Source organism: Trichechus manatus, unplaced genomic scaffold, assembly GCF_000243295.1.
Source record: "Trichechus manatus latirostris isolate Lorelei unplaced genomic scaffold, TriManLat1.0 scaffold00035, whole genome shotgun sequence".
Lineage (NCBI taxonomy): Eukaryota > Metazoa > Chordata > Mammalia > Sirenia > Trichechidae > Trichechus > Trichechus manatus.
Genome location: NW_004443971.1, coordinates 12,778,580 through 12,806,356, shown reverse-complemented (window position 1 = coordinate 12,806,356; position 27,777 = coordinate 12,778,580). Strand labels below are relative to the sequence as shown.

The 27,777-nt window shown below is 54.7% G+C and overlaps 3 protein-coding genes across 7 annotated transcripts in view; 1 reads left to right on the top strand and 2 right to left on the bottom strand.

Annotated features, from left to right (window-relative positions):
* The window catches only part of ADORA1 (adenosine A1 receptor), a 47,894-nt gene extending 43,936 nt beyond the window's left edge, over positions 1-3,958 (top strand). For both annotated transcript variants that reach the window (XM_004375269.2, XM_004375270.2), the window contains one exon: positions 3,043-3,958. In XM_004375269.2, the coding sequence (XP_004375326.1) occupies positions 3,043-3,682 (640 nt within the window). In that variant the 3' untranslated portion in view covers positions 3,683-3,958. The remainder of the gene's footprint in view (positions 1-3,042) is intronic.
* Positions 3,959-5,334: 1,376 nt separating this feature from the next.
* MYBPH (myosin binding protein H) lies at positions 5,335-14,689 on the bottom strand. 2 transcript variants are annotated; one of them, XM_004375268.2, is made up of 11 exons: positions 14,479-14,689; positions 14,242-14,376; positions 13,164-13,331; positions 10,640-10,728; positions 10,061-10,256; positions 9,746-9,885; positions 8,614-8,773; positions 6,847-6,983; positions 6,509-6,695; positions 6,143-6,193; positions 5,335-5,607 (listed from the first exon to the last, which is right to left on the bottom strand). In XM_004375268.2, the coding sequence occupies exons 1-10, from the start codon at positions 14,687-14,689 to the stop codon at positions 6,177-6,179; spliced, it is 1,440 nt and encodes a 479-aa protein (XP_004375325.1). In that variant the 3' UTR covers positions 5,335-5,607; positions 6,143-6,176. The 2 variants fall into 2 exon arrangements, with proteins under 2 accessions (XP_004375325.1, XP_023586038.1); XM_023730270.1 differs by lacking the exon at positions 5,335-5,607 and having other exon boundaries at positions 6,161-6,695.
* A 3,757-nt stretch (positions 14,690-18,446) lies between these two features.
* On the bottom strand, positions 18,447-26,984 carry CHI3L1 (chitinase 3 like 1). 3 transcript variants are annotated; one of them, XM_004375267.2, is made up of 10 exons: positions 26,834-26,984; positions 26,330-26,359; positions 25,056-25,257; positions 24,464-24,520; positions 23,364-23,514; positions 22,549-22,670; positions 21,273-21,396; positions 20,207-20,389; positions 19,481-19,597; positions 18,447-19,084 (listed from the first exon to the last, which is right to left on the bottom strand). In XM_004375267.2, the coding sequence occupies exons 1-10, from the start codon at positions 26,856-26,858 to the stop codon at positions 18,944-18,946; spliced, it is 1,152 nt and encodes a 383-aa protein (XP_004375324.1). In that variant the 5' UTR covers positions 26,859-26,984; the 3' UTR covers positions 18,447-18,943. The 3 variants fall into 3 exon arrangements, with proteins under 3 accessions (XP_004375324.1, XP_023586099.1, XP_023586100.1); XM_023730331.1 differs by lacking the exon at positions 19,481-19,597 and having other exon boundaries at positions 26,834-26,982; XM_023730332.1 differs by lacking the exon at positions 26,834-26,984 and having other exon boundaries at positions 25,056-25,142; positions 26,330-26,348.
* Between the last annotated feature and the right edge of the window lie 793 nt (positions 26,985-27,777).

Here is a 27,777-nt window from a genome sequence, read left to right as displayed (position 1 = left end):
GAGACCATGGTCCCCACAGCCCTCTGCCTAGCAATTCAGTCCCTCAGGGAGTTTGGATGCGTCTATGGAGCTTCCATGACCTTTCCTTGTACAAGTTGTGCTGGTTTCCCCAGTATTGTGTACTGTCTTACCCTTCACCAAAGTTACCACTTATCTATTATCTATTTAGTATTCCCCCCCTACCCCTCCAATCACTCGTAACCAGCAAAGATTGTTACTTTTTGTGTGTAAACTTTTTCATGGGTTTTTACAATAGAGGTCTCATAGAATATTTGTCCTTTTGTGATTGACTTATTTCACTCAGCATAATGTCCTCCAGTTTTATCCATGTTATGAGATGCTTCGCAGATTGACCATTGTTCTTATCGTTGCACAGTACTCCATTGTGTGTGTGTACCATAGTTTGTTTATCTATTCATCTGTTGATGGCGAGGCAGTTGTGTTTTGTCACATGAGGCTACTACGAGTCAGAATTGACTCGACGGCACCCAACAACAACAACACTGATAAGGTGTTTACAGAACATTTTAATATATGTTATCACATTTGGTCTTCACCCTCTGAAGCTGGTCCCACTGTCTCATTTCACAGCCAAGCAGTTCATCTATTAGGTTGCAGATGTGGAGCCTAAATTCAGGTCTTCTGACTGGCTGTGTATGCACCCAAAAAACCCCCAAACCTGTTGCTGTTGAGTCTATTCCTTCCCATGGTAACCCTGTGTGTTACAGAGTAGAACTGCTCCATGGGGGTTTTCTTGGCTGGGTGGGCTCGAACTGCCAACCTTTAAGTTAGCAGCCGATGGCAAACCACTCGCACCACTCAGGCTCCACCAGACCCTGGCTATTCTGCTGAGGACCCAACGGTAGGGAATGGGCTTCAGTCACAGCAAGAGGGTGAGGATGAGGATTTTTTTAAGGAAGGAGTTCAGTGAGGCACAAGCGAACTGGCCAGCTTTCCAGGCTCCCTGGTGGTTTGGGGACACAAGGATCCTATGATCACGAGTGGGGGAGGAGCGTCACAAAGAAGGGGCTGGAGTTAGCTGGGGCCCTCAGTTTCCCCGTGGAATGATGACGAGATCAGAAATGAGGTTCCCAAGTCCCTTCTAGTGCTTGTCTTCTCTGTGGGGTGGGTCGGAAGATGGCTGGTTTCTCCACCCTTCAGACGGTTCTGCTTACCATCCCTGTAAAGCCTTCACGGAGCAGGTGGGCTTTGATGAGGGATCTAGCAGAAATTTTGTCCAGGGTGAGGGGTGAGAGGGCCCCTGAGAATCATCAGTGAAGGAGAAAGCGGCAGAACAACAGATAGTCGGGGCCTCTCCCTGCACACCGCGGGCCTCAGGAGCTGTTGACGTGCTCAGGAGGGCGCCCCATCCATCTCAGAAGCTGCATTGGAAAAACACAACTGGGGAGGCTGCGGCCGCTGAGCCATTGCCTCAGCAGAGCTGGTCAGGCCCCAGCCTGCACACTCACACCAAGGCAGCGCGTGGGCACAGGATGCGGTGTCTGTGGGCCGGTTTGATTTAAAGGAAGAGGGGAGCCCAGAGATACTGAAACCCTCAGCCCTCGGTGGGGTAAGGGGGAGGCAGGCAGGGCCTAGCTCCGTGGTCGGTCCCTTCTGGCCCACGGGCAGCCTTGCCTATTTACTGTGTGCTGTACAAATGTTTTCCAAAGGGTGGAAAGCTCTGCTCCTAGACATTATCCTGTTTATTTCCTTCAAAGTACACACGTCCATCTAATTGCCTGGTTTATTTCCTTTCTTTTAAAGTGTTATCGTCTCTTCTCCCAAAAGAAAAGCTACATAAAGGCAGGGATCTTTCATCTTATTCCCAACAGGGAGAGCAATGCCTGGTGCGGAAAGCACTCCATAAATGTTTGTGGGATGAATGCATAAATGCATGCACGAGTGAATGAATGAAAGCGTCTAACATGTAATCAATGCTCAATGAACAGCAGTTTTCTTCCCTGAGAATCATTCCCAACTCGCTGGCGGTTGCAGAGCTGGTTCCTAGTGTCCTTGAGATCAGCCCCTCAGGAGACAGGCACTGTCCGGTGATTAGAAGGGGTAGGAGGGTAAAGATGGAAGTGTTAGATGGCACGGTGGCAGAGGAGTATGGGCCGGGGCCAAAAGAAGGGGAGTTGTGGGCAAGTTATGACAGTTGTGTCAGTGGCCTAAATAAAGGAAGGGGTGGTTGTTAATCACCTGGCTGTTTGGGTCCGTGCAGACATGTGTTGGGAAGCACTGGACAGAGCTGCCATCTTCTGTGTGGCCTTGGGCAGATCATTTGACTGTTTGGACCTTAGTCTCCTCATCTGTCAAACGGGCACTCATTCTGCCAATGCCTTCCTACCCCAGTGAGGTGATGATGATACCTGGTGGGGATGGGCCGAACACCTGTGAGCAATTTTGGGTGGCACGGTAGTTAAGTGCTCTGGTGCTAACCAAAAGGTTGGTGGTTTGAACCCACTAACTGCTCCTAGGGAGAAAGATGTGGTGATCTGCGTCCGTAAAGATTTACAGCCTTGGAAACCCTATGCAGCAGTTCTACGCTGTCCTATAGTGTCACTATGAGTTAGAATTGACTCGACTGCAGTGAATTTGGGTTTGGGTTTTGGGATAGTGCCAACAGTTAACATGCTTGGCTGCTAACTGAAAGGTTGGCAGTTCAAGTCCACCCAGAGGCACCTCGGAAGAAAGACCTAGTGATCTACTTCTGAAAAATCAGCCAGTGGAAACCCTAAGGAGCACAGTTTTACTCTGACACACACGAAGTCACCATGAGTTGGAGGTTTATTAAAACTCCTAAAGGAGATCCTTGTTATTTTCTGTTACTGTTTTTGTTATCCCTAACCAGGTTTCCTTCCTCTGCAGGAGAAATGAACCAAGGCATTGCAAGATCTGGCCTAAGTCTTAGATCCTGAAGACTCAGGCCTCTAGAAAAGACATGTGCCTCCCCATTCAGGGGGCCCTGGGTGGGGAGGGCCTCCTCCTAGAGACCCACAGGGGTTGGGGGAGCTGCTCTCACACTGTCCTCCTCTCCCTCAGGTACAAGACGGTGGTGACCCCCCAGAAGGCCGCCGTGGCCATTGCTGGCTGCTGGATCCTCTCCTTTGTGGTGGGCCTGACCCCTGTGTTCGGCTGGAACAACCTGAGCAAGGTGAAACAGGACTGGTTGGCAAACGGCAGTGTGGGTGAGCCCGTGATCAAGTGTGAGTTTGAGAAGGTCATCAGCATGGAGTACATGGTCTACTTCAACTTCTTCGTCTGGGTGCTGCCCCCGCTGCTCCTCATGGTCCTCATCTACCTGGAGGTCTTCTACCTGATCCGCAGGCAGCTCAACAAGAAGGTGTCGGCCTCCTCTGGCGACCCGCAGAAGTACTATGGGAAGGAGCTGAAGATCGCCAAGTCTCTGGCCCTCATCCTCTTCCTCTTCGCCCTCAGTTGGCTGCCCCTGCACATCCTGAACTGCGTCACCCTCTTCTGCCCTTCCTGCCACAAGCCCAGCGTCCTCATTTACATTGCCATCTTCCTCACCCACGGCAACTCGGCCATGAACCCCATAGTCTATGCCTTCCGTATCCAGAAGTTCCGGGTCACCTTCCTTAAGATTTGGAACGACCATTTCCGCTGCCAGCCTGTACCCCCCATTGAGGAGGACCTCCCTGAAGAGAGGCCAGGTGACTAGACTGCACCTCCTGCCCCCACCAGCCCCACATCCAGTGAGTCTCAGCCTGGTTCCCACCTCCCCACTCTCCCACTTGACCCCCTGAGCCTTCCCCAGCTGGGCTGTGGGGTGTGGGTGCAGGGGGGTGCTGAAAGATGCCCACGGCGCAGGGGACCTTCTACAAGGAGCTAGTAATTGCCCTGCACCTCTGGGTCCTGGAGGAAGTGCAGACCTGGGGAAGGAGCCAGGCACCCCGGGGGGAGGAAGAAGGTGGCTTGAGCCTCCCCACCTGCCTGACCCATGAGTAGTCCAGGGCTTCAGGGCCAGGCAGGCCCCGGGGAGGCTGAGGCTGTAAAGGGGCCATCTGGATGGGGAGAGGGTGCTGGGGTGTTGGTGGTGCAGCCCTGGGAACCAAGCTTAAGGAGAGGATTCCCTCCAAGATGGAGGGAACGGGGTGGGGGGAGGTCTTGGCCTTGCTGTCTCTCCTGTTCTGTAGGAGAAGGTGGCCAGAAACAGCAAACGGGCAGGAGACAAGGAACTCAGTCCCCACCTCCAATTACTCAGCTCCCCACCCTGCTGGGTGCCTGCTCTCCTCACTCTGAAGGGGCCCAGAATTGGACTATGGAGTGGCAGAAAGAGTGGGTCCAGAAATCATTTCCAACATTTGCTTTATTCTCCACCAGCTCTTGGACCCTGAGTGGGTACTTGAAGTGGTGCCCGGAAGGTCCCTCTTCTAGTTCTGGAGAGTGTAGAGAGGTGGATGCAGGCCTCAGAAAGCCACCAGGTGGCAGCACTGAGCCCTCATTCTTGCCCTGAGTGTCCCAAGGAGGTGCCTGGAGTGTAACTACCAGCCATCTCAGCTCCACCAGCCCCATGACGGGCCTGGACTCTCTTAGGGGACACCCATCTCTGCTTCCTCCGGCCAAATGGAGAGGAGCCTCCCACACATGCCAATCTTGGAACATTCTGCCTGCCTGGGGAGGGGGTGCACGAGTGGGAAGGTCTGCCTCCAGAGGTGCCCAGTGCTGACCGGAGGCACCCCTGGGATGAGGTGTGACAGACTAGCCCAGCCCAGAGGAGACCACCCGGGAGGTCTTGCTGGCACTTGGTGCTCCTGGCATTTAGCACAGTTTTCAGGGGCATCAGAAGAGCACTTGCAGAGTCTGGGCCTTTAGGACATCTGGGGAAGGCTCAGCCCACCCCTGCAAGCCTGGAGCGTCCTGTATACAGGAGGGTGGGGGGGCATGGTTGTCACGGCGACTGGGTCCTGAGTGTGAATTCCAGGTCTTTTCCTCTCAGAGCTGGGGTCTCCCCTGGCTCCCGTGGGGGGCCGTGTGACTAATAAAGACTGTGAACCTTCAAGAAGAGCACAGTGCTGGCTACCGCCACCCACCCCGGCAGAGAAGCAGCCCTGGTGGGGGACAGGGGAGGTGCTGGGGAAGGGGGGATGTGGAGGCGTTCGGAGCTAGGAAGGTTCAAGAGGGGTGTCAGTTCCTATAGTGATACACTCGGGGTAGCAAGATCCTGAAAATCACAGCATGTCAGGAAAACCCTCATGACATCTGAGACCCTTCCCACTGGCACCTTCCTCAGGATGACACATTCGACATCCGCCTCACCGTGCCTCCCCCCTTGCAATGATGCTCCCTGTCACAGAGGCCCCCGCGCTGTACACCACACATCTTTATTGGAGCGCTTCTCGCCAGCGTGCAGCCCTCTGTCGGGGTCCTCTGATCTTGGCACCTTCCAGGCCCCCCTTGTGCCAGTGAAGCCTGGCCAGCACCTGCCAGGCCCACTCCTGGGTACCGGGCTCCAGCCTGTGGGGAAGGAGGCCAGGCTGGTACGGGGAGCTGTTCCATCAGCCATCGCTATGGAAATGGGCATCATGGGCATCTGTGGAGTTTGATCCTGGGCCTCAGAGGCTGGGCCCCTCAGGCCTGCAGCACCTGACAGAGAACACGTCTTCTGAGTCCCTCGAGTCAGGCGGAGCTGGGCTACACATGCCCTGCCGGAAGAGGTGCAGATGAGGGAAGGGAGGGTAGCACCCCTCTTCTCTTCCTAGGCCCCCACAGGGGCCCAGTGTCCAGGCCTGAGCTCTGCCTCCTCAGGTCCAGGATACTTCCTTCCTGCTCCAGAGCCTCAGAGCCCCAGGGAAGAGAGGCTGGCAGGGGTGGCTGTCCCCTGTTCTGGTGAGTGGCCCTTGTCCCAGGTCACTCAGAGTCAGGACTAGACCCCTGTCTCGCAATCCACTGAGCCACCCCCCTGCCAGGCCTCACCAGGGTCGCCGGCTCCGCAGCGTCCCCGGCTCCGCAGCGTCCCCCGCATGTCTCGGCAGCACGCCCAAAGCTGCGCGTGTGTTAGTTTTCTGTGACTTGTACCTGGATCTGAGTCCCACGGCTTCCCCCAGCCCCAGTTTGCGGGCCTCCTCTCTGCCTCGGAACCACCCCCAGAGGGAGCAGAGAGGGTGGTCCAGTCACCTACCTTTCTCCTCATCATAGCCACCTCCAGTCACTCTTCAGTGCGTGGCTGATGCTGTAAGAGATCTGCAGGTTAGGGCTCAGGGCCCCGTGGGGTGGGGGCAGGGGAATAAGACAGGGTCACGATGACATGCCCTCACCCAGGCCATTTATCAGTCCCCATGGCCGACTTCACTACCTTCTTCCCCACGCTGGGCTATGCCCGCACTTGGAAGTCCTTCGGACAGCCTGACTTCCATCTGTACTAGTCCGTCTGTTGTGCCTTGGTTTTCAGTGCTCAGCCCTGTCTAGTCCACCTTCCAAACGTGGTGCCTCCTGTTCTCCTGTCCATGGGAGGGTCCCTGAGAAGAGACCCTCCTCCAGCCCTCACCTTTGACCTCCAGGTGGCAGTCCACAGATGCCTCCCCCAGCACGTTGATGGCCTTGCAGGTGTAGACGCCAGAATCGAAAGGGCTGGGCTTGCGGATCTCCAGGGTGCAGACACCTTGCTCAGAGAGGGCACGGTATCTGGGGTCCCCCTGGATGTCCATCTTGTTTTTCATCCAAATGATCTTGGGCTGGGAGAACAGAGAAGAGAGCTGGGAAGGTTGTGAGCTGGGACTGGGCACTTGAAGTTTCAGACTTAGGTGGAGATGTCTGGGAGGGGTCCTTCACCCGCTGCCCCAACGACCCCACCAGCCCAGGGCACCGCGAGTCTGGCCCCCTCACCTTGGGTGATGCTCGGACGCTGCAGAACAGCTGAGTGCTGTAGCCAGGGGTGGAGGTGTGGTCAGCCAGGGGCTGGGTGAACGAGGGGGCTTCTGAAAAGTCTCGCTCAGTAAACCCTTTAGATTTGGCAGCGATATCTGGGTTCAGGGGAGAAAGTGGGGTCAAATAGTGAATTTGGGGCTACAGGAGTGGAGGAGGCCTCTTAGGACCAGCCTCATCCATTTCCTATATAGCTTACATCTATATATCACCGAATCTGCACAGCAGGCCTCTAAATTTTGCTGTCATCATCTGATAGATGAGAAACTAAGGCCCTTAGTGGGTGAGTACCTTGCCCAATATCACTTAGTGAGTTTGGGGCTTGAGGGATGGGAGGTCACATGAGGATTGTGGCTATCTGGGCAGAGAGCTGGTGGTCTGAGGAAGATCTTAGCATCATGTAGGGCAGGGGATGATCAATTGCATCCTTGCCCCCCTCCTCTGGAGTACAGCGGCAGGACACCAGGTTCCTGGGATCTTTGGGAAGCAACCAACCAGTTGCCATGGAGTCGACTCTGACTCAGAGCGACCCCATGTGTGTCAGAGTAGAACTATGCTCTGTAGGATTTTTATGGTTGATTTTTGGGAAGTAAATCACTAGGCCTTTCTTCTGAGTTACCTCTGGGTGGACTCGAACCTCCAACCTTTTGGTTAGCAGTGGAGCGTGTTAACCATTTACACCACCCAGGGACTACTTGGGAAGCACAGCATGGCCAATTTGTGGGAACTTAGAGAAACTCGTTCCCTGGGTGGCACAAATGTTAGGCACTTGACTACTAACAAAAACGTTGGCAGTTCAGAACCGTCCAGAGGTACCTCAAGAGCTAAGCCTGGTGATCTGCTTCTGAAAGTCACAGCCTTGAAACTCCATGGAGCAGTTCTACTTTGCACATATGGGGTTGCCCTGAGTCGCAACTGATGGCAACTAGCGACAACAAAGCGAAAGACAGTCTCAAAGAGGCATCGTTTCAAAGACAGCAGAGACTGTGCTTCGGTGGGTCAGAGAGGTGAGATGAGATGATCTCAGCAGAGGGTGGAGACCAGCAACTTGGAGATCAGATATTTCATTTTTGTCTTTGGAGACATTGCTGGCTTTCCTTTTTTAAACAACATTTTCTTCTTAATTCTGTGCAGCCCAGGCTGGTGTTAAAAGAGAGTGTGCCTTCCTGAGTCACCCCAGACTCTGAGTTGGGGAGGGTCTGGTAGCACAGGGGTGATGGCGGGTGGGGGGCAAGAGGACTCGGGAGTTAACATGTGACGCAAAAGGGTCGGTCAGGCGCCTGGGCAGGGTCAGTAAACACCCTTATCTCTGTCCATCTGTGTGGTGTTCTATTAGGGCTGTGAGGGTCGGGATTTTAGCAAACTAGCCAGCGTCCAACTCTCCACGTGCACACTGCCCTTCAGAGTTCCCTTGGGACGCTGCGCATGAGACCCAGTGACCACTAAGATGTTGGCAAGCATCTTTAGAATAAGTACACGGCCTCCCGAGGGGCGCCACTCGGCTCACGGTTTGCTCTGATGTGTTTGTGAAAATCAATCCGCCACATCCGTTACGTTACAGTGCCAATGTGCCTGCGTGCAGAGCTGTGGAGTGGGCGTGGGAAATGCAGCACATGTTCCCGGGCGAAGGCGCCACAAACAGGCCAGAGAGAGGGGTGGAAGAGAGAAGACAGCGGGGAGGCGGCGTGGCCAGCCCTGGCTCCGTTTCCCGTCGGGGCCCAGACCCACCTGCCTTCTTGATGTGGGCGAGCTCCTTGGTGACGGCGGCGGAGGCGCTGAGTCCACACTGGTTTTCTGCGAAGACCCGGAAGGAGTACGTGTTGCCAACGATGAGGTTGGAGATGGTACAGGTGGTCGGGTGGTAGCGCTCCAGCACCGTGAACCATTGCTGCGGGACCCCATCCCATCAGCCTCACCTCCCTGCTGACCTGGCAGCCCCTTCCTCAGAGGGGCCATTCCATCACCACCCCCTCACAACCCTGGGTGGCTGAGCTGTCCAGCTTTGGCCCTCAGGGAATTTAAATCGGGAGGAGGGGCTGCTGGCTCACTCAGATGACCTGTCTGCAAGTTCTCAGAATTTTAGAGCCTTACTACTCGAAGGGAGCCCGGTGGGGCAGTGGTTAAGTGCTCAACTGCTAACCAAAAGGTCAGCGGTTCGAACCCATCAGCTCCTTGGGAGAAAGATGTGGCAGTCTGCTTCTGTAAAGGTTACAGCCTTGGAAACCCTATGGGGGCAGTTCTACTCTGTCCTATAGGGTTCCTATCGGTCAGAATTGACTGGACGGCAACTCAAAGTGTAGCCAATGGACCTGCAACCTCAGCGTCACCTGGGAGCTTGTTAGAAATGCAGGATCTCAGCCCCCACCCTGGACCTACTGAATCAGAATCTGTATTTCAACAAGCCCCCCAGGTGATTCAGCTGCACTTGAAGGTTTGAGAGGCCCTGGTCTAGAGCAGTGGCTCAAATGGTTGATGTAAATGGTTAAGCACTTGACTACTAACCAAAAGGTTGGTGGTTGGAACCCACCCAGAGGCACCTCGGAAGACAGCCCTGGCTATCTGCTTCTGAAATGTCACAGCCTTGAAAATCCTAAGGAGCAGTTCTACTCTGCACTCATGGGGTCGCCATGAGTTGGAATCGACTTGATGACGACTAACGAGGGGAGGTTGAAAGGCCCCTGAGAGCCCAGGCCAGCTGCCTTTGCAGTCTTGATGAGGAAACTGAGGCCCAGAGAGGGAAAGGGTCTTGTTGAAAACCACACAGGGAGTCAGGTTAGGGAAAGTTAGACTGGGACTAGGTCCCTAGACTCAGTCCTCCGACCCCACTCAGCACCCCAGCCTCCACCACGGCCGGCCTCACCCCTGTCTTTTTGTCTGCCTTCTGCACAGTGTAGCCCAGAAGCTCTGTGTTGCCCGTGTCCCGGGGCGGCATCCACTCAAGGGCAGCGTTGCAGCCCCAGACGTCCAGTAGCCTGATGCTGCTGGGAGGGCCAGGTGGCTCTGCAGGACCAGAGTGTGAGGAGGAGAGTGGGTGAGGGTGGGCCTTGCCACGAAGCTTCCACCCCCAAGACTGGGCTTCTGTCACACTCCTCTGGCATGGTCCCATCAGCCCTCAGCACTGGGCTAGGAGGTGGGGGCTCCCCAGTGAGGCAGCCTTCCCTCCCCGGCACCATACCGATCACTAGGATGTCAATGGCCGCCTTGGCCTCCAGGCCTTTCAGCTGCAAGGTAAGCTCGTAGCGGCCTGAGTTGGAGCGCTGGGCCTCACGGATGAAGAGGATGGAGTCTTGGTCCCCGGTGCGCACACTGGCCTGCCGGCTGTCCAGGGCCTGGCCGTTGTGGGTCCATGAGGCCTGAGGCCTGGGCTTCCCCTGAGAGGGAGGAACCCTCAGGTTGGGTGCAAGGAGGGGCTGGCACCCCATGCCCACCCAACCAGGGGTCTCTGAGGCTGTGTCCAGGGCAGCCTGTCCCACTGGCCCTTCCCAGGAGGCACAGGAGAGGCACATCACAGGTAGTGTCCAGAGCCATGTCCCCACAAGTGTCCAGCCCTGGTTGACCACCCGCCCTGTTCATGGTCTGGAGAATCACAAATGAGTCATGTGCGTGGCTAGGGAAGAATGAGGCGGTCTCGATGGATCTCCAGCGGACACCTATGGGGATCCCGACCTTTCCTGGCCCCCCGACATACCTCAGATGGGGGCCCTTATTTCCACCCAGGAGGCAGGCACTCACTGTGGGCAGGAGGCTCACCCACCTGGAATGGGATTTGCAGGTTGACCGCCTCTCCCACCTGGCGGATGTAGGTCTGACGAAGGTGGCGGGGAACACGGATCTTGGGGGCCTCTGCATCAAAGTCAGAGTCTAGACTTAGCACAGCAGAGGGGTATCTGGTTGGGGGCTTCGGAGTCAGGGGGAGGGGGCAGCTGTTGAGGGCTGTTAGCCTGGCAGGAGGGCCTCTGAGTGTGTTTGGCCATCTGGGGCTGCCTCCTTGTGAGAAGGGCAAAGCTCACTCTTGAGATCCAGGGGCCTGAATCCCTGAAGGTCCTTGGGGAGCGAAGAGCCAGGAGGTCCCAGGAGGGCATGGCCTCCATGCTGGTGTGAACTGGTAAGCATCTCGTGCATTCCCTTGGCGCCTCCACCCTGCCAGGCTGGGATTTGCCCCGCAGCCCTGGCATTCCCAAGCTCCAAATGGGCCTGAGTGGCTCCCTAGCTCCCCCTGGTGGGGAACAGGTGCTGCACCTGTCGGGACTGCACTCCTGGGGCAGGGAGGCAATGCTGGCTTCCGCCTAATCCAGGAGCAACCCCATCCCCACCCCTCCCACCCCGTGCCCCACGAGCTTCAGAGAAGCCCCCGCAAGACCCTGTCACCCATTCCTCTGTCTCCAGATCATGTTGGATTAGGATCTGTCCTTAAATGAGGCCAGAGCAGGGATACTGCCTCTTCCTCTGTCACCCCTCCCACAGCCTTTCAATCTCCCAGTTGAGAAGTCCTTCCTGAAGTCTTCCTGCTATGGTAGGGAGCCTATTTCCTGACCATCACCTAATCAGGTGTGACCACTGGAGCCGCAGGGCATTCCAAGGGAAGCTGTAGCTGCCACTGCCCTGTCCCCAGCCCCTCCCCAGACAGGGACTGGGGCTGGGGCTGGGGACTGAGGCTCCTTAGTGGCAAACAGGTGGCAGCAGTTGGCACGCAGGACGGAGGAGGAGGAGACATGAGAAGGAACACTGTGTCTCCGAGGATTAGATGTGCAGGCACTTGGCTTTGGAAGTGTCAGGCGTGGAATGCTCCAGGGGCAGCTGCAGGGGGCCAGGAATGCTTGGCAGCTCCAGGTGGCCGAGGACTGACAGCTGAGCAGCTGAGGATTCTGGACACAGCCCCCACCCTGCCCTGCCCTGCCCATGAGGAGGGCCTGGCTGTTGCCCGCTTGCTCACGGCCTCCTCCCCCTCTTCTCTCCAGGAAATCCCCCTCTCTTCTGCCAGAAGAATTTTAATGGAGGAGTGGATGCAGGGGCTGGTTGACTTCTTCAGCCTGGGGCCTCTGATGAAAGGGCCCAGGACCCTCCCAACCCAGAGTTAATCTGCCCATAATGAAGTTGCCAGGTGTGGCTGGGCCTCACCCAGACCCAAAGTGTAGAAATGTTCTTGGGTTTGAAAACCAGAAGAGACTGCACCAAGGCCTGGGGAGCTAGAGGTGGGCATGAATGGTCTTGAATGGGAGTCAGGTTCTGCCACTCACAGGCTAGGTGACCTTCAGGGATCCCCTGGGTCCCATGGGGTATGTTTCTTCACCTGTAAGATGAGGTGCTTGGCTCGGATGGACCAGCTGTGATAGTCTACAATTCTAAGATCCCTAACTCAATGGTTCCCACGTCTCTCAGGCCTCAGAGTTGAGAGAGATTTTCTTGAATCCAAACTTGACGCCTCCTGTGGCCGTGAAGCTCCCCCTCTCTGCAGTCCTTGCCCAGAGCTGTGGGGATCTGCCCTAGCCTCTGCCAGGAACCATCCGTCCCCTTGGTGGGGGAGCAAGAAGGAAGGTGGAGAAGGTCTCAGGCCATCTGCTTGCCTGTGTCTCTCTTCACCCTGGGGCCCTGGGCTGTCCCCAGAGACCTCAGATCAGACCAAATGACTCACTGCCATTAACAGATTGAAACCTGATCAGCCCTGGGAGGGGACAGGGGTAGGACTTCGGCTAATGCACCCTGCAAATAGAAATATTAGCAACTGGGGCAGCAGCTGGCCTCTCGGGTCTCCAGCGTGGCCCTGCCCTCTGGGGATGGGGAAGCCTTCACAGGCCTTTTGCAGGCCTTCTTCTTCCTCCCATCAGGGACACGGTGCAACAAGGGGTGAGCAAATTCTTCCCTGTGTTGGGTGAATCTGGATCTCAGGCCATAGCAAATGAGCAGCAAATAGCTAGAAAATGAGTTTCCATGGCTGCTGGAGAGATTAAGATCAGGTAGGAGGAAGAGCGGACTCTTAGCACTGGGACCCTGAGTCTGATGTCCTGGGGTGCTTGAGCTTTCATTTCTGGGGGTCAGGAAGCCCCTCCCACAATGTTTGGGGGCTTGACCACTCGTAGAAATGGCCCCTTTGACCTCTAGAGGCCGCTTACTGCTGGGGCACCTGGGACTTTCTTAAGGCAAGATGGGGAGAGCATGGGGCTTGTTCATGTGAGTGTGGGATAAGGGAATGGCTGCCCAGTTGGCCTCAGTTTCTCCATCCATAAGTTAAGGTGTCTGGGAAGGGCTGGGGAGCAGGAGGCGAAAGGACAGGCTTTTACCAATGATCTCTTGGATGTGGATAGGCTGGTCCAACACAGCCGGCGGGCCGACCCCCGCAGAGCTGACCGCAGCCACACGCAGGAAGAATTTGTCTCCCAGAGTGAGGTTCCGCATGGTCTGCTGGGTCACCATCATGGGCCAGTCGTTCACAGGCACCCACTCCGAGGCTGAGAGAAATGGAGAGAGTGTGAGGTCTTGGGCTGCGTGGTCATGGGCACCAGGCCCCGGGCCCCTTCTAACAAGGCTTCCCTTCTTGCTGGTGATCCGTTCTTTGCTTTATCACTGTCAAGTGGCATCAAAGGGACCTGATCTTAGATCCCAGCTACACCCTGGAAACATGGCCAAAATGGGGCTGCTGAAGCCCAGAGAGGATTAGATGCATTTGCAAAGGCACACAGCAAGGTAGGGGCAGAGGCAAGAGGCCAGGCTGAACCTGGCTGCCATGGACGTGGGCAGTGGCAACAGTAATTTGGCCAGAGGGCCCCCCTTTCTCCTCACTGCCTGTCACTTTGTCTTTCCCCCCTCTAGCTTCTCTGCGCTCCATCTACGCCTTGTCCTCCCTAAGCAGGGTGCTCTGAGATTCAGCTCCTCCTTAACTTCTCATCAGAGCAGAGCCCCAGTGTCCCCGGCCCTTCTGTCTCTGTCACTCAGAGGCTCCCAGGAGCTGGAGGACCAGGGGCCTCCTGAGGTCATTTTGGACATCCCCCTGGCTTTCAAAATACATTGGTGGAGCGGGAGCAGATTAACCAGTAAGCAAGGTACGCATGAGCTTATATTAAGCAAAATGTGCAGATTTACTTGTGATTACTTACTAGTCTGTAGTGCACAGTTTCACATGGGTTTCACCACATCTTTACTGTGAAGAAAAACAGGTGAAATTGTGCACTACAGATTAGTAAGTAAATACAAGTAAGCCGGTGTGTAACTTGCTTATTGGATAATCTGTTCCTGGGTGGAGCAAAGGGACCACCTTCTGTATCACCCCCAGACCGACCAACTGCAGGGTGTGTGGACGTGTCCCTGCACCCCTCAAGCCCATCTCCCCTGGGTGTTTGCAGGGCTTAGCCCAGAACGCACCTCCCTCTTGGCAGACCTCCAGCACATAGCCCCGCAGCCCCAGCCTCCCGAGCTTCTCCGGGGGTTCCCAGCTCACAGTCACCGAGCTGTCGCTCACATCCTCCATGGTCAGCTGCAGTGGGGCACTGGGAACATCTGGGGGAAAAGCCAGAGTGAGACAAAGGGCTCATGGTGCAGACCTCCCCGACTCCCTGCCATGGCTGCCTTCCCTCCTCCACCTGCCCCATCTCTCGTCACCTTCGCTTGGGGGTGCAGGCTTAGCAGCCGTGGGGGCAGCTGGGGCAGGTGCCTCGGCGACAGGCTCCTGTGGCTGGGGAGCCTGCTCCTCCCTGGGGGGCTCCAGTGCTGCCATTTCTCCGGAGGCCTCTGGGGTGGGCACCTTGGCAGGCTCAGAAGCTGATTCCTCTGGACCACTGGCGGGGGCCTCGGAGGTGGCTTTTCCTGTCATTGCTGGGTTGACTGAGGGTCAGGCGGCAGTGTACAGGGGTCGGCAGTGGAGGATCTGGGCCTCCGGGGTGCCGGGACACCTAGGTCCAGGCATATATAGTCAGGGGCTGCCCCACCCCCAGCCAAATTATTCCCAGCTGTGGGGTCAGGTCAGGCAGGGGGACTGGGGGATGGGGAGGCAGCTAGGCCAGGAATAGCTCTGGGGGAGGAACTACAGGGCCCCTGGAGGAGCACACTCCCTCCTCCATCACCCAGTTGGGTCTTGGCAGCCAGAGTGTTGGTGCCCAGCTTGGGGGAGGGCACAGATGAGTAAGATGGGACATGGCTGGGGGTCTGTGCCAGGGGTCAGTGTAACGGGGGACAGCACTCATCTAAAAAACGAGCCCAGATCAGGCTGGGTATGTTTGGCTTCTATGGGGTCACCTGTGTCCGTGGCTTCGCAGACTGGATGCAGGGCTCAGGCACTCTGACACAGCCCTCTCTGAGGGGCACTCCCAGGTTTGCCTCGGGGTCCCTTACTCCCCCACCCCCACCTTTCCTGGGGACTCTCTCTCGTGTTTTGTGAGGTTGAGGGCACCACAGAGCGGGGGAAATTGGGATGCTCAAGGCAGGGTTAGAGCCCTGGTGGTATAGTGGTTAAAGAGCTCGGCTGCTAACTGAAAGGTCAGCAGTTCAAATCCACCAGCCTCTCCTTGAAAACCCTATGGGACAGTTCTACTCTGTCCTATGAGTTGGAATTGACTTCACAGTAATGGGTTTGTTTGTTTGTTTGTTTTAAGGCAGGATTGGCTGGAGAACAACCCTTCAGCAATGGGACTCCAAGTCAGAAGACTTCTGAGTACTGATTCTGTTGGTGAGTGTTCAAGACCCCGGCCCTCTCTTTCCCTGCTCTGGGCCTCAGTGTTCCCATCAATCACAGAGAACTCGGTGTACAGTCTGCTAGCCCTAGCGAGTGTAGTGAAGTCATAAGGCAGATCCTGAAAAGACCCTGGAGGAGGACAGCCCTCGGAAACTTCTAGACTCTTTGAAGTAAAACACGGGTGTGGGCATTTGCAGTGGGGGACATGAGGCAGGTATGACCATATTTTTCATCACTGATTCATTGATTTATTCCTTCATTCAGTAAAACTTTAAGTCTGGTAATAATTTAAAAGCCTGATAATACAATGTGTCGGGGAGGAAGTGGAGCAACAAGACCTGTCATGGCTGGTGGGAGTGCGTACTGGAACAACCATTCTGGAAAAAGTAGACAGTATCTAACAAAGTTGAAAATGTGCATACCCTACAACCCAGCAGTTCCTTTCCTGGAAACACACACACACACGGAGAGAAATTCTCACATATGTGTCCCGGGAGACATAGGGTTTATAATAGCCAAAATCTGGGGAAAAACAACTATCCGTCAACGGTGGAACGAGTCATAACTGTGGAGTAGCTATGCAACTGTAAAGTAAAATATGGACTAAAACGAACAAACTTCAGCCACACACAATAGATAACGCAGATGATCTTCCAGATATGAGGGTGAGCAAAAAAAGCAAGACACACAGAAGTGCCGATGGTGTAATTACGGCTACGTTAAACTCAGAAACAGGCCAAACCAAGCTATCTTCATCAAGGTGCATTCATAGGTGGTGAGACTGTAGAGGAAAGCATGCACAGGTTATCTCAAAAGTCAGGAGAGGGGCTGCCTCTAGGCCGAGGGGCAGGGATGTATGTGATTGTGCTGGCTTCCGGGGTGCTAATGATGTTTCATTGCTTGCCCTGACTGGTGGTTATACAGGTTTTCACTATAACAATTCTTTAAAGGAAGCAGATCCATTTTATGTACTCTTTAGCATGTGTAAAGTACAGTATTCTTGTTAGCTACTTTTGAGTCAACCCCTGACTCACAGCGACCCCATGTGTTACAGAGTAGAACTGCTCTGTAGGGTTTTCTTGGCTGTAATCTTTATGGGAGAAGTTTGCCAGGTCTTTCTTCCATGGAGCCACTGCATGGGTTTGAACTGCCCACCTTTAAGTTACCAGCTGATCGCAAACTGCTTGCACCACCCAGCCTCCTCAGCATGTATGATTTATCCCATGATTTTAAAACAAATAAATAAACAGGTAATGAGCAGCAGGTCCTCAGCCCCGAGTAGGGGGCGCAGGAGGGGCACCGTGTTGCAGGAGGCTGGCCGCCTCTCACCCCTGGCTATTGAGTTGGGGAGTAGCAGTGGAGGGCCTGGGGAGCTCCTGGGTTGAGTCCTGCCTGGGTGCCCGTGCCCTCTGCGAGGTAACTCAGTGTCCTGCCGGAGACCCGATCCTCATCCCTGGCCTCTGATTCTGCAGCTATAAGTGAAAGTGACTAACACTGCAGGACCCTGAGTCAGCCCTGGGGAGCCTGTCCCAGACTGGGGGAGGGGCGCCTGGAGGGGGGCGGGGGTGGGGGCTGCCCAGGAGGGCTCACAGCCACTGAGATTTCAAAGCCCCTTGCAGGGTTGGGAGGGCAGCGGGCAGGGATTAGGAAATGCTTGATCCTACCGGTCAGCGTGAAACGCCTGGTTCCCCCCGGCAAAGTTCTCACTTTCTTCGCCTGTGACCTTGGGATCGGTTGCCTCTGGCCAGCTCCAGCTGGTTCAGATTTCAGATCCACCACCTCACCTACACCTCAAACCAGTATCATGACCCATCAGGCCAACTTGTGATTATTCCAAGTCACAGATCACCCAAACACCGGGGAACCCAGAAGGAAGTGCTCTTTGGTTTTAGAGCGAATGCCTAGACTCTCTTTGGATCAAGATGTATCCAGGAGCGCAGGAGTTCACTGGTGAGAGGACCTCCAATCACAAGGGCTGGGAGACAGATTGGTCTTCATGCCCATCCTGCCCCATCCCCTCACCCCCACTTCATGTCTCAGGCCACCTGAGCAGAGGTGCCTTGGCCTCTGCAGGGACTGTTACAGGAGTGAGGGATGAGTGGCCTATGTCCCTCCAGAGGGCCGTGCTGAGACTGCTGGTCTTTTTCAGCCCAGCAATGGTAAGCTAGAGAGCTGCCTGGCATTGGGTTTTTGTTAGCTACTGTCGAGTCGATTTTGACTCATGGTGACGCCATGTGTGTCGGAGTAGAACTATACTACATAGGGTTTTCAAGGTCCTGGCCTTTTGGAAGGAGATTGCCAGGCCTGTCTTCCGAGGGCCTCTGGGTGGATTTGAACTGCTGACTTTTTGACTAGTAGTCGAGCACTTAACCATTTGCACCACCCGAGGACTCCTGGCACTGGGAGTGTCTCTCAAGTGCCCTGCAGAGACTTCAGCCCTGGGAGGGAGCGAGGGCGCTCGAGATGACTTCTACTTTCCTTCTGGCCCTGAAAGAGTCCAGGGTTCTGGGCTTTCTAAGCTGGCCCTGTGGTTGGCTTCTACCACCTTCCGGGGAACAGAGGAGATGAAGAGATGGGGTTAAAGGGCTTCCTTCCCACCACCTGCTGGACTTCAGGAGCAGAAAAGTTTTCTTTCAACAAGGAACTTAATTAAGAAGCTGATGACAATGACTTTAAGATCTGGAAGGCCACCAGCTCTCTTGAGTTAATTCCAAGGTAGATGAGGTGGAGGGTTCTGGCCTCCGACTGGGCCTACTTGGGCCCCATAGAGACATGGTGGCTTCACCCTCTGCCAGCTTAGGCCACCATGCCTCAGAGAGAGGGATCCAGAAGAGATGGGGGGAGGTGAGTCCAGTAAGTCCAGGGAGGCCACAAAGATGGACTGAAGCAAGTGCCGCACACTGTTAATCTTTTGTATTTTATTGAGCAGCTGCAGAATTAGGAAAGGGAAGTGGGATGGGAGACATGACTGTGTTCTTGGGGAAAGGTTTCAAATTGGGCTTTGCATAGAGTATAATTAGTATGGGCCCAGCTTCTTGTAAGATGTCTGGCTACTTGAGGTAGAGCTACAGATGGTATCTTTTGGCAAGTAGGCTGCGGTAAGGGAGTTGAAGAAATCCCCTCGTGCCGGGCTTGGGGTCAGTAAGCATTTTCATTAATCAGCAAGTGTGTGCTGATCCTGTGTCTTACCGTGCTGGCCCTGAGGCCCTTGCTGTGCCATAGCCCCACCCTACCTCCTTGTTCCCCAGAGCTGAGCCCAAATCTCGGAGCTGTGGCTCAGCCTGAGACTCAACAGGACAGTGATCAGGCTCCTGGCCAGCTGCCATCAAGGGGTGTGGCATCGCTGGCCCCACTGTGTGCAGAGGGAAGGGGCAGCAGAAGGACGGGGAAGGGAGTCTAAGCCGCAAGGAGCGCATCCTTGATGGTGCTCGTGAGTGGGAAGCGCTGATTCTGGCCACAGAAGGAGCCCCGGAAGTCATCCAAGTCCAGGGCCCACACCATGGCACCTGCCAGCTGCCTGTTCCTCAGGTACTGCACCTGGCAGGGGAGGCCCAGATGGGGCAGTGTTGGGTTACCAGGGGCGGGGGGCGGCTCTCTGTGGGCCCCTCCCCAGGGGAGGGAACAGCAGGCACCTGAGACCCACAAGACCCCCTGCTCTCGGTGCCGTGGAGTCAATTCTGACCCTATAGGACAGGGTAGAACTGTCCCATAGGGTTTCCAAGGTTGTAGTCTTTACAGACGCAGACTGCTACATCTTTCTCCCAGAGAGTGGCTGGTGGATTCGAACTGCCAATCTTCTGGTTTGCAGCAGAGCATTAACCACTGCGCCACCGGGTCTCTTCCCTGAGTGCAAGGGGGCCCAAATCTGGCTGCTTGGGACAGAGCTTCCCTCTCCCTCCTTTTCTTCTGGGACGTGGCGTTGGGGAAACCTACCTTGCTTTTGACACTTTCCTTGTCATCGTACCCCACCCACTGGTTGCCCTTGGTGGCGTAGGGGACCTGCTGGCCAAGGAGTCTGTGGACTGTGGCTTCGCGGAGGAAGTCACAGACCTATGCAGAGAACAGGCCAGGGGTAGTGTTAAGGTGTTGTGCTGAGACTGCAGGTCCCAGGGGAGAGACTCAGATCTCGCCCAGCCCCTGGCTTCCTCCTGCAGCCTCTCTCTTCCAGTGCTGCAGGGGCCTCATCTGCCCCAAAGACTGTAGGCTTTATGCAAATTTATGTAAAACAGATGCAAATGTCCAAGAAAGTTCTCCTTGACTGCTATAGCCCAGAGCTTCCTCCATCTTAAATGAGTATGGGAAATGGTGAGCTGACGCTGAGGACTGGCCCGCAGTGAACGTACAACCAAAGCAGCAGAGGCTGCACTGAAGCAAACGGGCCTGCCCTTGGCTACTGCTGTCTCCTCGGCCAGAGGGAAGATCCCAGCGCAGTGGCCAGAGGGGTTATCCCTGAAGCTTCTCTCTAGGGTGGTTTTGGAAACTGGAGTGTCTGCGGGAGACCGTTAACAGCAAAAGGTCTGCCCCTTCCTCTTCTTCAGGGTGCTAGGTCAGTGGGGACATTGTTTATTCCCAAAGGAGCTAAAGTGGGGATGGGAGGATTACCTTCCCTAGGGCTGCTGTGGTGCTTGGGAAACTTACCTCCTCCCCCAACCCCATTACCTCATAGTAGGCGAGAATGCCTTCCTCCCTGGTGAAGGGGCCTGCTGTTCCTGGCCCTGAGATTGGTGCTCCAACCCCTGCCTCAGAGGAGGCCAGGGTGAAGCTCTTCCCGAAGGTGGGGATGCCCATTACCAGCTTATTGGCTGGGGCCCTCAGCCTCAACATGTACCCCACAGCGTAGTCCTGGGTGGGAATAGGAGGGAACAGTACCAGAGAGACTAGTTAGCTGGGCTGGTGGTATGTGGATGCAGAAGGTTGTACAATTAATCCTCCTGCCTTGAAAGGTGAAGTTACAGGTATATGGTAAATCTGGGGTTTCCCTTCCCTCCAGGTACCAATAATGTCACTTTAAAATGCATTTTATGGTTTCATTCTCCAAAAAAATCCTATTAGGTATGTTATTGTTGTTAGCTGCTGGGGAGTTGGCCCCCGACTCATTGTGGTCCATAGGGTTTTCAATGGCTGATTTTCAGAAGTAGATCTCCAGGTCTTTTTTCCTGGTGTGTCTTAGTCTGGAAGCGCCACTGAAACTTGTTCAGCATAAAAACAACACACAAGCCTCCATTGATAGACAGACGGTGGCTGTGCTTGAGGTGCACTGGCCAGGAATTGAACCCAGGTCTCCCACATGGAAGATGAGAATTCTACCACTGAACCACCACCGCTATTAGGTATAGAAAGGGCTTCTTACTATTTGACAGAGGCAGAAATAGGTGATTTGCTCTGGTTACACAGTAAGTGAATGGCAGGTCAAGACTAGATGCCTGCCTCCTTAGCCTCCAGCCTCCTCAGCCCCCACTTTCTCTACTCTGCCCCCTGCCTTCACTCTCTCCACCCTGCATACCCGTCAGGAGATGTCCTGGTCCTTTATGGAGGTATAACCTCCTTTACTGGGGGAGCCATGGAGAATGCACAGACTTTGGGCCTCAGTTTCTGAGTGGGCCATCTCTGAGTGGGCCTCATAACCCCTCCCTTGCAGGATTGTACTGAGGAGTAGATGGGTGGTGTGTGAACAAGGTAGGTCTCGTGGACCTCCTCCTAGCTCTCGCCCCTTCCAGGCACTCACAACATTGTTGAATCGGTCAGAACTTGCGTCCTTCTGGCCTTTGAACAGGGGGCTGTGATGTCCTGTGGTCTGACGCCAGGCCCCATGAAACTGGTAGGTCATGAGAGTGATGAAATCCAGGTGTCTGTGGAAGAAGAGGATGAAGGAAGGGCAAGGTAGGAAGTTAGAACTGCTCATGGCCTCCACTCTACCATCCCAGTGGGATGTGAAGTAGGACAGGCAGGCAACTGAGAGAAAAGCCATGAACCCCCAAATCCCAGGGTTTTCTGTTGTTGTCTGTTGTCCTAGCTATTGGGCCTCCTCCTCTGTACCACATCAGGGTGTGGGCTCAAGGTCCCACAAATGCATTTAATGCAAGAACAAGGTTCTCCCTTTATGCCTCCAGCACACATTTGGGTGTGGGACTCCACCTCGCTGTCCTCCCTCCACTGGTGCCTTGGTAAAAGCAGATTGAAAGTAGCATCGACAGGTGCCAAAGGTTAACCTGAACCCAAGGATACAGTGGAGTGGGGCAGACATTTTCCACATCCATACTGGTAAGTCATGGGAACTGTGGGCTGTAGGTGGATTTTGTATATATGAGCTTTGGATGTTTGGAGCAAATGGTTGAGAGCAACGTGTTTCCACCCTTTAAATGGTCAAGTTACGCACTGAGTCTATACCTTCCTAAGACCCTACAGGAGATTCTAAGGTCAAATTGAAGGGCATTTGTTCCTTATTTCTGGGTTTCCCAAGATCCATCCATGCCTTTGTTCCAGTGACAGGCTGGTGGCTTGGCTGTTGACCACTCACACGCACATGCACGGGGGCAGGGTGAGGAGGGGTGGCTGAACTGGGAGGGGTTGCCTGTGTGTGAAAGCACCTTGGGATGCCCCAGTATCCCAGAAGTGAGAGGTACTATTACTGCTGTGCTCCCTTTCCAGAGTCTAGCACTCTGCTGGACCAGGCATGGAGAAAATGCCCACTGGTGGTAGGCTGGCTTGTATAGCTTTTCCTACTTCCTTTTCTAAAACATATTTATAACAACTTTCTCAGCTGGTCAACAGAGAACCCCAAGTGGAAAAGGCAGGGAAGAGATTATTATCCTGTGCTTGACAGATGGGGAACCTGAGGCCCAGAGTGGGGAAGTGACTTGCTCAAGGTCACACACTGAGCTTCTGGAAGCACTGGGACTAGAAGTCCAGTGTCCTGACTCTGTCTACATGGAGTTCTAGGGCAGGGCAGGGGAGAGAAGGTGTGTGCAGAACGCTGCTGGGGGTGCCTGAGGCAGACTCACTGGGATATCTGGGGAATGTCGTAGCCACTGTCAAGGGTGACCTTCCCCGTGGACACTGCTGCACTGAGCAGGAGCTTCTGTCTTCCCGACTGGGCTTCCCTTGCAAACTCAGCCTTCATTTCCTGGATGGGAGACAGGCAGGTGAGTAAAGAGGGCCAGGTCCCCCTGACCCAGACCATGTGAAAGCGAGACTTGTGGATGGAGGCTGAGGTCTGGGGCACCTCATTGGCTTTCCCCATTTGCTGTGATCCCCAACCTCTCTGGGGCTCAGTGGAATAATAAGGTGGCCCATTAGTGGTCCCACCTTCAAGGTCACCCATCCTTTTCCCAAAAACTATTTGGGCCTATCTCCTCCCCCATACCCCAGCCACACCTCATGAGCATGCTTTGTTCATGCTGGCACGTGAAATCACAAAATGAAAGTGACTTATAGTTGGTATTGTGGGCAATTTGCTTAGACTATTCCTCTGCCCCTGGGTTAACTGAAGAGGCCTGGGCTGCCCCTAGATGGGGCTGAATGTCCCTGGATGCAGCGCATGCCGGGCCTTGAAGGCATCAGTATGGCACTGAGCAGTGGACAATGATGCACCACTAAATGGACAGTCATCACCTTCTGCCTCTTAGGATCTCAGCCCAGCTCCCACCAGAGTCACAGATGTCTTCCTTGCCGTGTAAGGTCCTGGGGCAGCTTGTCTTGTTCCTGGTCCCTCTTTGCCTCTCCTCAGGAGGCCATCAGCTGAAGACAACTTCTAACCCACCCCACCCCCGATGCCTGCCCACCTCTTCCCTCCCTCCACTCCCCACTGAACCAGCACCTTGACCAGGGTGGTGAAATGCTCCTTGTCTCTCCGTCCAGGGTAGATCCAGGCCAGGTCCAGCCCGTCAAAGCCGTGGGTCCGCAGAAATGGAGGCACCGACTTGATGAAAGTCCTGCGGTACTGGGTGTTGGAGGCTATTTTGGAAAATCTAGGACCGAAATCACCCCGTAGTGTGCTTAACACCAATAAGCTGGGGCCTTGGCCCCCTGGCAACCTTTCCGAGGCCTGGGGGTCAGGAGCCTGAGTCTGCCCAGCTCTAGGAGGGCATGGTGAGACAGGACCCACCCACGGCATCTTAGAAAGAACATGGGCTTTGGAGCCAGACATTTGTGGTTTCCAAGCCTGGCTCTATCACTCACTAAACCACTTTGGTAATGTTATAACCTCAGTCTCAGTTTTCCCATGTGTAAAATAAACCAAAACCAAACCCGTTGCCATTGAGTGGATTCTGACTTATAGAGACCCTATAGGACAGAGTAGGGCTGCCCCGTAGGGTTTCCAAAGAACAGCTGGTGGATCTGAACTGCAGACCTTTTGGTTAGCAGCTGAACTCTTAACCACTGAGCCACCAGGGCTCCTTATGTAAAATGAGGATGATTATAATACCTCACAGTGCTGTTGTGACAATTACATGGGATAATGGCTGGAAAGGGTGCCTGACACATACCTAGTAAGCACTCAATAAACGGAAGCTGTCATGGTCATATCCCACTCCCTTTTCAAGCCTTGCTCCAACTCTACCCACTGCTGGAAGTCCTCCCAGCATCTCTACACCCCCAAATCTTCCCAGTCATTTCCATCCCTCTCCTTCCAGCCCCTGTGGCAGTAGCCCCCAGCTGTTCTTTGTTCTCAGGTGTGAGGAGTAGTAAAAAGACCGCTGTCAGGGGACCAGGAGATCCACTGTCGACTTGCTGTATGATTCTTGGCAAGTCCCTATCCCTCTCTGGGCTCTGGTTCCTTGGCTGTACCTGAGGCCCAAGGCCCCTGACAACCATTTAGGCCTCTGTGCCCAACCAATCTGGGTCCTCTGTGCCCCCATACAGTGGGTGAAGTAGACCATCAACCTCTGTAGTCCTGCCCTGGGAAGTGGGTCCTACCTCTGAGAGCCAAAGCTCCATCCTCCAATAGACAGCAGGGTCTTCAGGTTGGGGTTCCTGCGAGGTACAGAGGAGGGGAGGGTAGTAGTGGGGCGAAGCTGTTGTGACACTTGGTGGCCCCATGTCTGGGAGGTCATAGCAGGTTTCTAGCTCGGGGTGGGAGGCTGGATTAGGTCTCTGAGGTCCTTCTAGCTCTGAGATGCAGTGATTCTAAGAGGTTATAGACTGTGGCAGTTACTCTGAGGCATGCTGCCCTTTCTCACTCTCCTTAGTGGAAAGCTAGGGATGGCAGAACAGAGTGTTGAGCAGTCTCCATGCTCTCTGTAGAGGCTCCCTTGGGGAAGAAGAGGGCCCCCCACCTCCCAGGAAAGCTCAGCCCCTGTCTTCTTCTAGAGTCTGCCTCTGTCAGCACCCCAAACACTTGCCAATGCCACCCTCATCACCCCCTCCATAGAAGCCCAAGCCCTTCCAGTTCTCCACCCAGAGGTGGTGCAGTGGGCCCTTACCCATCCTCGTGGGCAGAACTGCCCCACCCTGCGGCTAGCCCGGCTAACCCTCTATCCCTTCCTGTCCTGCCAGCCACTTGTCCAACCTGTTCTTGAGTGAGTTCAGCGTGTCATAGAGCGTCACATCATTCCACTCCCAGGTATCGATCTCATTGTTGCTTATGTTGGCAAAGCTGTAGATGACGTGGGTGCAGAGAAAGGGGTCAATGTTGTCTGGGAAGCAGCTCGCATCGCCCTTCCGGTACTGGGACCAGCTGGTATAGTAGCAGACCAACTTGTAGGCGGAGCCTGAGGGAGAAGTCTGAGGTGGGGCCTGGGCTAGGATTCAGCCAGGGACCCTCAGACTGAGAGGTGGGCTAAACTTCAAGGGGGTGTGGGTAGGGGGCAGATTTGGGAGTGAAGACAGAATTCTAAATGAAAGGGACTGGCTCAAGCACTCCTGCCTCTGGGGAGTTCCCAGTCTGAAGAAAATCAGGCACACTCCAAAGATGCTTAGAAAAGATCAAATGGAGTGGATGAATCCACTGCAGACTAAGAACAGGGTGCTGTGTGGGGTGAGGGTGGGGGCTGATGAATAAAGGTGAAATAGAGGTGACTCCATGCCAGTAGAGAAGGCTTCCCAGAGGCAGTGGCTTTGAGGGAAAGGAGGGACTCAGGCAAGGCAGCCAGTGTTGGAAGATGGCCTGGCCCTCAGGGGACAGCCTTGTAGGACTTGCAGTGGGGTTGTTGATCCAAGAGGCTCTGGCCCATCTCCTTAGTGCTCCTAACTCGTAACCCACTGCCCAGCGATGGGTAAGCTGGGGCATAATATCACAATAGACGAGGAAGTTCTTCTTCTTCTCTGACTTTAATGACTCCTGTAGCAAATTAAGCTCCTTCTGCCTCTTGGTTATAGAGAAAGAACCAAAACCAAACCAAGCCCATTGCTGTTGAGTCGATTTCGACACATAGCGACCCTATAAGACAGAATAGAACTGTCCCATAGGGTTTCCAAGGAGCTGCTGGTGGATTCGAACTGCCGATGTTTTGATTAGCAACCGAGCTCTTAACCACTGTGCCACCAGGGCTCCAGAGGAAGAACAGGGAGCGGCAATCATCCACGTGGCTCCTGGACTTGTGGTAGTGTTCCTACCAGGGCCATTACTGAACCTGAGCCTTTAAAATTTTTTTATTTAAAAAAAAAATTTCAAATATACAGAAAAGTAGAGAATAGTATAAAAATCATTCATATACCCACCACCTTGGTTTAACAAATGTTAGTCTCTATGAACCATTTGAATCACAGAAAGAACTGGAAGTGCCAAGACCTCTACCCCACTCCCACCTCTCATGACTTAAAAGCAGGTTACAGGTTACTCACAGCACTGGAGCAGCACCAGGACTGCAAAGCCTGCAGGGAAATCCAAGGTCAGACCACCTACCAGTGCACCCTGCCCTTCTTCCCCCTCAATCCCCTAGGCAATCAAAGGTTGACAGCAGCCTCCTCCCTCCCCAGTCCCTCCCCAGTCCCTCCCCAGGCTCTGTCCCTCCCCCCACTGTATCTTCCTCTTATCAGGGGCATAAAGAGGGTAACAAGCACCCAGGGGCAATCTCCCAACTTCAAGATGAATAGATGCCTTCCCCTCTCTTGTCTGACTGCTTCAGTCAGATGCCTTTCATGTTTGTGGCACCTTGTCTGGTGCCCCCTTGGACTTGCACCAGGGGAAAAGTGCCCTACCCCGCCCCACATCGCTACTGCCTCTGCCTCTTATCCCCCCACCAAGCAGGTGGGAGGCCAGGCACCACCCTCCAGTGGCTCTGTGGGCCACCTGGACCCTTCAGCCTGAACATCACAGCCCCAATCCATCTGGGCCAGCCCAGAGACCTGTCTGAGCCACCCTCAGCCACATTCCGGCGGCAGCAGAGCAGGTGGCCTCTTCCTGCACTTCCCCGGGCTCCTGGTGCTCAGCTGCCTGACAGGGCCTTGTCCCCAGACCTCCAACTTCCTTTTTATACCCGTCCCACTCCACTCCCCCGAACCCGAAACCATTCTGTTTACCAGATCTGAGCTTTGTGTCAATTAAGGAACTGTGAGACTGAGGAGTGGAGGGGGCGGGGCACTTTGGGCCACAAAGGAGGATTGAGACATTCTGGAGTTTTGAAATTGGGTGCAAGTCTTCAGGAGGCACCTCCCAGCAGAGTAGCCTTCAGCGCCAGAATCTGGGGCTTCCTGGGGTATGTGGCTCAGCCTCATTTCCAAGGGCTTCACCCCCTACCCTTGCTTTCCTCGCCCACAGTTTTCCCGGCCTCCCTGGCAGCCACGACTTCTGCATCTCCAGCCCTCAGTCCAGGTTGAAAAGCGGCATAATCGAGTTATGAAACCCTCAGTGCCCTGAACAAGGCTGTTCTTTTTCTCCCCAGCCCAGCGTCACCCTGCCTGACCTAGCCTCCCCTCAAACTCTCTGTCTCCAGGCCGTCTTCCACAGCCTGGTTGAGAGTCTAGGTAAGGGCAAGAGGGCCTTGTGGGGAGGAAAGCAAAGAGCCCTGAGCTGCGGGCCTCCTTTCAGATCCACGTCCCTCCTTTTATGTGCTGGGTATTTAAGGGAAAAGCCAGGAGAGGAGTGGGAATTTCCCCCAAAGAGCTCTGAGGCCTCTTGTTTGAAGAATGAGGAGGCTCTGCTGCAAGGCCTGAGGTAAATGCTGAGTAAGTGCTGCCGTCTGTTGATTTCCCTTGAGAAATAGTGACACAGAGAATCTCTAGTCCTCTGCAGTGAGGCTTTGAACCCTTCTAATGCCCTCACCTTCTTCAAATCCTTCAATGCCTTCTCA

Bases quoted from the DNA above. Each gene is read 5' to 3' on its own strand.
- CHI3L1 (XM_004375267.2), bottom strand. From the start codon at position 26,858: ATGTGGCTGAGGGTGGCTCAGACAG. The intron at 26,360-26,833 runs GTCTCTGGGCTG...ATTTCCCTGCAG, and splicing joins GCTGAGGGTGGCTCAGACAG to GCTTTGCAGTCCTGGTGCTG. The intron at 25,258-26,329 runs GTGAGTAACCTG...CTTCTCCCTCAG, and splicing joins CCTGGTGCTGCTCCAGTGCT to GCTCCGCCTACAAGTTGGTC.
- MYBPH (XM_023730270.1), bottom strand. From the start codon at position 14,689: ATGACAGGAAAAGCCACCTCCGAGGCCCCCGCCAGTGGTCCAGAGGAA. The intron at 9,886-10,060 runs GTATGGTGCCGG...CTGGTCCTGCAG, and splicing joins CATTGACATCCTAGTGATCG to AGCCACCTGGCCCTCCCAGC. The intron at 8,774-9,745 runs GTGAGGCCGGCC...GGGGTCCCGCAG, and splicing joins AGGCAGACAAAAAGACAGGG to CAATGGTTCACGGTGCTGGA.